The sequence below is a fragment of the Lupinus angustifolius genome, chromosome LG19 (assembly GCF_001865875.1).
Source record: "Lupinus angustifolius cultivar Tanjil chromosome LG19, LupAngTanjil_v1.0, whole genome shotgun sequence".
Taxonomy (NCBI): Eukaryota; Viridiplantae; Streptophyta; class Magnoliopsida; order Fabales; family Fabaceae; genus Lupinus; species Lupinus angustifolius.
The window spans coordinates 11,077,983-11,086,048 of record NC_032027.1 but is presented as its reverse complement, the minus strand read 5'-3'; the positions used below and the strand labels follow the sequence as shown (position 1 = coordinate 11,086,048).

Genomic DNA, 8,066 nt, shown 5'->3' with positions numbered 1-8,066 from the left:
ATAGTCAACTCGGAAATTAATTTTAAAGAAAGTAATCCGAGAAGGATGTATGATTTAGGGCGATGCCCAGAAAAGGATACGTGATACCACGGAGCGAGATCGTCTGACCTTAAGTGGCTTGGTCTGGGACCGTCCAGAGTGATTCAACGATGGTCGTAGTGGTAGGGACGTTACCCTTTGAGTATGATGTGAATTAGGGCACTACCCAGAAAGGAACCCAGGGTACCACGGAGCGAGATCGGCTGACCGTAAGAGGCTTGGTCTGGGACCGTCCAGGGTATTCAGCGACGGTCGTAGTGGTGGGTTGTATTTCCTTTATATTACGTGTTAACGTAAGATCGGCCCTCTTTGCAATCTGGATCAATGAGAGGGATGCCCAGAAAGCGTTTGTACGACCTAGGTCCGGGTAGGATTGTTCTTGAGGGAACCGATCGATTTGTTTTTACTTCCTTGCGAGGATATGTTATTTCGGGTGCGTACAAAGTGGTTTGGTATGAGACCTGTACTCTTGATTTTTTTCCGACTAGGTTAATGGGAGGATATTGGTGTAAGGTGAATGATCATGACATAGCCTGCATATATTGCACTTGTGGAAGTGGATTCCCACATTTGAGTTATAAACATCATGCATCATCAACATTATGAACATATTATTACTTATGGTTATGATATTTGTTTATGAAATGTATGTTGATACATTATTGTTTATATTGATAAATGGTGGGTTATGACGTCGGTTATAGATAATATATGTATATGTTATTATTTAGAGTATGATCTTCACTTATGTGTTATTTAATTATAGTCATGATATCTTGTCGATGAATTATATATTGATAAATGGTGAATTATGATATTGTTTGGGAATAAGTGTTGTTTACATTACATAGGTTGATTAGATAATTGTTTATGAGAACAATTGATGAGTTTGGTTATATTACTCATGTGGATTGGATAATTGTTTACGAGAACAACTGATGAGTTATAATGTAATATGTTATATATATATATGAACTGTTTTTCATATCTGAGTGTAATATTCTGAGTAAGTCCACGCCGTCAATGAATTTATGTTCATTAGATGTCTTACTCTCTATTTCTCTTCTTTTCTATTGTTTGCTTTTCGGACGTGTGCTCGTCAGGTAGACAACCTTGCTCGGATTTGATACTACCCGTCCGTGATGTTCCAGGAGGGGACATGAGGAGAGGCAGTACCCTAGCTTTGGAGTTAGCCACTAGGAGTTGCTTATCATTTTGTGACTTTTGAAACACTGACGGCTTCAGCTTGTTCATGTCTTTGTTTAGTGTCTGTTGGCGATGATTAATATTTCCGCCCTTTCTTGTTGGATATGTATATTAAGTACTTATGATCTTTTATATCTATGAAGATGTATATTCAGGAAATGTTGTAACATTTTAGTTACCGTTAGGTAACCAGTTTTGATTTCCGCGTTATATGTTACTTAAAGTGATGTCCCGGAAAAGGAAGGTTTTGAAAAGGAAACAATTTTTATAACACCAATTCAAAAAAAAAATTACCCATTTTCTGCAATGTTTTGAGAAGTATTTTTCGGGGCGTTACATGGTACATTGTATATAATTGATGGATTCGAATCTATTTATTACTAAAAGTATCTTTTTGATTATATCTATTTAAATTTATTAACTATAATAGATAAATTTGAATAAATTTAATTTTCTTTTGTTTGAATGATTTATGGATTAAGAATAATTTTCAAATCCCTAATCACAAACACCTCTCCTAGAAAGAAAAGTAGAGTAAAAAAACAAAGAAAAAATAATATGCAATCAACAGTGTCTCATTTCATGTCCAAAACCAATCATAATGCTTCATTTTATTACTTTTTGCTTTTAAATTTTTTATTTTATTTACGTGTTAGGATATGATTGGCTTGAGACAACGAATGAGACACAGTTGGAAATAAGTGATCTCCAATCCCTCCGTACTCTCATTTCCAACTAGACAAGATTCACCCGAATATTACATCTTCAAACAGATACATGACATCAAACAACATTACTAAGCACCCTCATTACTTCTTTCATCACACAAACATACTCTTCCTTTCTCTATCCATGTTTCATGGATGAACATCATTTGATTGGTTCGTTAATCTCCAATTCGAGTGGCAAGAATCTCAGTGAGTTAAATAGAAAGATAATGGTCATAGGCATAGTTTTATTATCAATTGTCAAACTTTGGATCCTTGCACTTAACGTCTATGAAAGGTTTGTTCTAAGACGCCAAGCTGGCCGTGGAGCTTCCATTCACCATCTCACCCTCACCGTGACACACCCTCATGACCGAACTGCACCGCGAAACACAGGACTCGACCCTTTACTCATCAAGGCTCTTCCTATGTTCATCTTCAAGAAAAAAGGACCACACCAACAACAAAGACAAGATCATGATGATAATAATAACGATTGTGCTCTGTGCTTAAGTGATTTTGATAATGATGAAATGGTGAGGTTATTGCCTAATTGTAAGCACATTTTCCATGTTGGTTGCATAGATAAATGGTTGGCTTCACACACCACGTGTCCAATTTGAAGAACGAAGGCTGAACCACGGCTCGAACTGCAGCCACGAGAGGGTCCTAATGACTTAGTTCTTCATGGTGCACCAAGGGCTATAGTCTTGGTTGAACCCATAGAAGGCACATCAGATGTTACTACTATTGCTGGGCCACGTAAAATCATTGGTTCAAATTCATGATTGAACTCGTTCCCTTGGATTCTTAGTGGGGAGAGATCATCAAGGAGATCGAGCTCAATCTTCTAGTCATAATGATATTGTTTAAGATTTCATCGGAAAAAAAATGATATTGTTTATGATTTAGAGATGTCAACTTTATAATTGGTTCAGCTATTATGATTGAAATCATATCCGTTGATTTCTTTTCTGCAATAGTTTGTAACATTTTTGAAAGTCTTCACCACTGCTATTGTAATTTTAAACATTGAATATTTAGTATATATCTAGTTCTACCATTTTTTATTTTGAAAAACGGTGGAAGATTGTGAGAGATCTTTAAAATTATGAAATGGTTGAAAGTACATAAATTACAACGCATCATAAACATATTTTGAGGAAACGTTTAAATTAATTAAAAAGTTAAAAGGACAATTGTTGAAGGGATTCAAACTTCAAACTTGTTAATGCATGCAATACACATATTGGCCACTAGGCCAATGCCAATCACTCTTAGAATCTAGAGAGGAAGAGAAATTGGAAATGAATGAACTTATTCTCCTTTATCTTAATTGAATGAATTACAAAATACACCAAACTACTATATATAGTAATTGATTAAATAACACCCAAACAGCTTTCCACAAATAGAAATAAGTTTAAACTAATCCATTCCTTAGAGAGGATAGCTACATCATTAACCAAACACCCAAGTATTACTAATCAAGCTTATAAACCAACATCCCCCTCAAGTTGGGTGGTGGAGTGAACACAAACCCAACTTGACAACAAATTATTAAAAGGATGCATATGGCAAAGGCTTGGAGAAGATATCTGCTAACTGATCAGAAGAAGAGATGGGAAGGAGATGGATTAGGCCCTGTTGAATCTTCTCACGTACAACATGACAATCCACTTCAATGTGTTTGGATCTCTATGAAAAACAGGGTTGTGTGCCAAATAGATGGCAGACATGTTGTCATAGTAGACAGAGGCAGGGTTGAGCAAGGGAATGTGCAAATTAGTAAACAAGTAATTGAGCCACTGCACTTCACAAGCAAGGCTACCCAATGCCCTATACTCTGCCTCGGAAGATGATATACTGATTGTATTCTACTTCTTGGACTTCTAGGAAATGAGAGAGGAACCAAGAAAAATGCAGAAGCCTGTGATGGATTTCCTAGTGTCCAAACAACAAGCCCAATCTGAATAAAAAAAACCAGCAAGCTTAAGGTCTGAGGTGGAGGAGAAAAAGAGACCTTGAGCAGGTGATGATTTTAGATAATGAAGGACCTTTAAGGCTTCCTTATAGTGCACAACCATAGGTTTATACATAAAAAGGCTAAGTTGTTGAATTGCATAAGATATGTCAGGTCTGGAAATAGTGAGATAGAGCAATCTCCCTACGAGCCTCCTATAACTCAGAACATCAGAAAGAGGCTCACCTTGTTCAAGTTGCAACTTGAGGGAAGGATCAAAAGGGATCTTGGCAGGCTTGACAGCCAAGCAACCTGAATCCTCAATAAGAGCTAAGGCATACCTTCTCTGATTTAAGTGAATCCAAGATCCTTGATTTTGAAAGTCTGATCAAGAAATTGCTTAACTAGCTGAATTTCAGCAAGATTATCTCCAGCTAAAACCATGTCATCTACATATACCAAGATTGTAGTGAAATAGGTGGAACTAGACTTGGTGAATAGAGCTTGATCTGCTTGTGAGTGTGAATACCTTAAGGAGATCAAGGCAAATGGCAAAGTAGTGTGCCACTCCCTACTAGCATGCTTCAGGCCAGAAAGAGACTTATGAAGCTTACAAACCTGATGAGGATTGTCAAGAGAGAGGCTAGAAGGAGGAGACATGTAGACCTCTTCATAAAAATCTCCATGAAGAAAGACATTATTCACATCAAGTTGCTCTAAAAACCAAGAGTTGATGGAAGCCAAAGCTAAAACAATTCTAATAGTTGTGATCTTAACCACAGGAGAAAAAGTGTCAAAGAAATCCACACCCTCCAACTGAGTGTAACCCTTTGCAACCAACCTTGTTTTATACCTTTCAAGAGTGCCATCAGCATGGACCTTAGTTTTATACATGCACTTGTAGCCTATAGGTACCTTGCCAGGTGGAAGGTAAACCAAAGACCAAGTATTATTCTAATTTAAGGCTAACAACTCAGAATCCATAGCCTTTCTCCAATGATCCAACTGAGGAGCTTGTTTATAAGTAGTTGGATCAGGTATGCTAGAGATTGTGAGATAAAATCTCTTATAGTCAGGAGAGCATTTGGAGTAATCCAGAACAGAGGATAGAGGATAAAGAACCTTAGAAGGTTGTTAAGTGGTGGTGGCAACACTATGAGCAAGATTGCAATGATAGTCTTGCAAGTGAGAAGGAGGTCTTCTTTGTCTAGTGGACTGTCTGAGAGGAAGATGAGAAGAAGGATGTATATGTGACCCAAAAGAAGGAGTAAGAGACTTAGAGGATGTGTGTGACTCAGAGGATGTGTTTGACTCAAACAAGGGATTTGTGTGAGACTCAGATGGAGGAAGTGTGTTTGACTCAAGAGGAGAATGACTAGAAACTAGAGGAACATTTGAAAACTCATACGTGGGTGGTGAGGAACTAGATGGTGAAATGAACAAAGGAAAGAAACTTTTATAGAATATAACATCTCTGGACAAAAAAATGTCATTAGAGACCAAGTCATAGAGGATAAACCCCTTAGTCCCATCCTTATATCCTAGAAACATACACTTTCTAGCCCTTGGGTCCAGTTTACCCCTCCCTACAGCAAGGGTGCTAGCATAAGCCAAACAACCAAAAACCTTCAATGACTCTAAGCTAGGTAGAGACCTATGGAGCAACTGGTAAGGACTAGAACCTTGTAACAGAGGACTAGGCAATCAGTTAATGATGTAGACAGCATGTTGAATAGCAAAATTCCAAAGAGTGGAAGGTAAATATGCTTGAAAGAAAATGGCTCTAGCAACATTAAGAATATGTTGGTGTTTTCTCTCAACCACACCATTTTGTTGAGGTGTGGCAACACAAGACCTTTGATGCATGATTCCCTTAGGAGAGAAGAAGTCATTCATCAAAAACTCAACTCCATTATCACTCCTAAGAGATTGCCACTTTGTATTAAACTAATTTTCAACAAGATGAACAAAATTGATAATATGTTGTCTAGTCCCACTCTTGTTTTTCATGAAGATTACCCATGTGAATCTTGTAAAGTCATCAACTAATGTAAGAAACTAATTGTGACCAAAGACAAAATTGGTGGAATAGGGACCCCATATATCAGAATGTAACAACTGAAATATTTTATTAGAATGAGTATTGCTATTACAAAAAGGTAATCTCTTTTGTCTAAAAGTATAACAAACATCACAAGGCAGAAGTGTTTTATTACAAAGAGGAATAAAAGGGAAATGACTAGACATTGTCTTCATTAGAGATGATGGAGCATGACCAAGTCTGAAATTCCAGAGGGTGAACTCATTGGAGGGACTAGAGGATGAATGGGAGACAGAAACAGATGAGTGTGTCTTATAGAGAAGATTGATGACAAACAAGCCTTGTTTTAAACTAGCTGTACCAATCACCTTCTTGGTAGCACTCTACACAATGGTACAAGAGTTTAGGTGAAAGATTAGATGACAATGTAAAGACTGAATCAACTTATGAACATACACTAGATTGACATGGAAATTAGGGACATATAAGACATTAGACATGACAAGAGAATCAGACAGAATAACTGTTCCACAAATAGAGGTACTAACTTTGCTTCCATTAGGCAATGTAATCATAACATGTGAAATAGGTCTTTGATTGCTAAAAGAATGCAAATCATAAGCAATATGGTCAGTAGCTCCAGTTTCTAACAACCAATCAACACACTTGTTACCTGTTGATGAAGGCAATGCAATGTTATTAGCTGTTGTTACATAATTAGAAATGGCTGAATTGACTCTACTAGCATCATTTATTCCTTTCAAGAAATGCTAGGATAGACTTCACTTGATCATTAGTGAACCCTTGAATGTTGTTGCTCTTAACTACATCAGGATTATTCTCATTCTGATAGTAAGATTCATTCTGTCTATACTCAACCTCTACAGGAAAACTGCTAACAACATTAGCTGATCTTCCTGATCTGTTATAGTGATAACCAGGCGGATAGCCATGTTTTAGGAAACATGTGTCCACTGTGTGGTTAGTTCTTTCACAGTGGGTGCAGAACCTAGTATTGTTTCCTCTAGCCACACCATTATAAGGCATCCTGCCTCTTCCTCTAAAAAGTATTGTTTCCTCTACCTATGTTTGCATTAAAAGGAGATCTGAACTGAGAGTTCTCTTGGGAATTAATTGTCAAAGCCTTCAAATCAGACAGTATTGGAACATTGAACTGCCTCTCTTGTTGTGTCAGCATTATAAACACCTTGCTTATGTTAGGAAGAGGCTCTAAAAACATGATTTGAGACCTAACTTGTGAATATTGATCATTCAAGCCTTTGAGGAATCTAATCACATAGTCTTGTTCCCTATGCATCTTAACTAGATCAATCAGGCCACAAGTACAGGGAGAAGCACATTGGCAGTGACCTATAGCTCTATAGTTCTCAATTTCCTCCCACAAAATCTTCAATTGAGTAAAGTAATCAGAAATTGATTGATTACCTTGAGTCATTCTATAGAATTCTTCTTGAAGATCAGCTATGTGAAAAACATCTCCCTGTGAATATCTATCATGAAGATCCTTCCATGCTTCAGCTGCTTCATCAATCCAAAGTATGGATTTCACGATTGTCTTATCAACGGAATGTTGCAACCAGGACAACGCCATAGTATTGCACTGAATCCATTGATCATGAAGAGGATGAACTAGTGGCGGTTGAATTAAGGATCTGCCTATGAATTTCAACTTATGTTTGGACTGAAGAGCTAATTTCATAGCTCTGGACCACGAGTGATAATTCTTGCTATTGAGAGGAGGAGAAACCAAAATTAGTGCATGATTCTCATTAGAAGGAAAGAAGTAAGGATTAGAGGGATTAACAACGTAATCCTCGAAGCTCTGATTCGCCATTGTTTAGAGAATAAAATGAATTCAATGAAGATGAAGAATTGATTCAACAAATAAGAAGAGAAAATTGCGATAGAAGAAATTGAAGGAGAAGAAGAAACTGCAAAAGTGAGAAGACGTATGGAAAGAAATCGCGAATCACGATAATGAGAAGAAGAGAAGACGAATCAGAGCAAGATTTGCTCTAATACCCTCTTAGAATCTAGAGAGGAAGAGAAATTGAAAATGAATGAACTCATTCTCCTTTATCTTAATTGA

The 8,066-nt window shown here is 37.1% G+C and overlaps 1 protein-coding gene across 1 annotated transcript; it reads left to right on the top strand.

The window, feature by feature from the left end:
• LOC109333980 (RING-H2 finger protein ATL5-like) lies at window positions 2,183-2,575 on the top strand. Its single transcript, XM_019569558.1, has one exon. It carries the CDS (start codon window positions 2,183-2,185, stop codon window positions 2,573-2,575), a length of 393 nt encoding a protein of 130 aa, XP_019425103.1.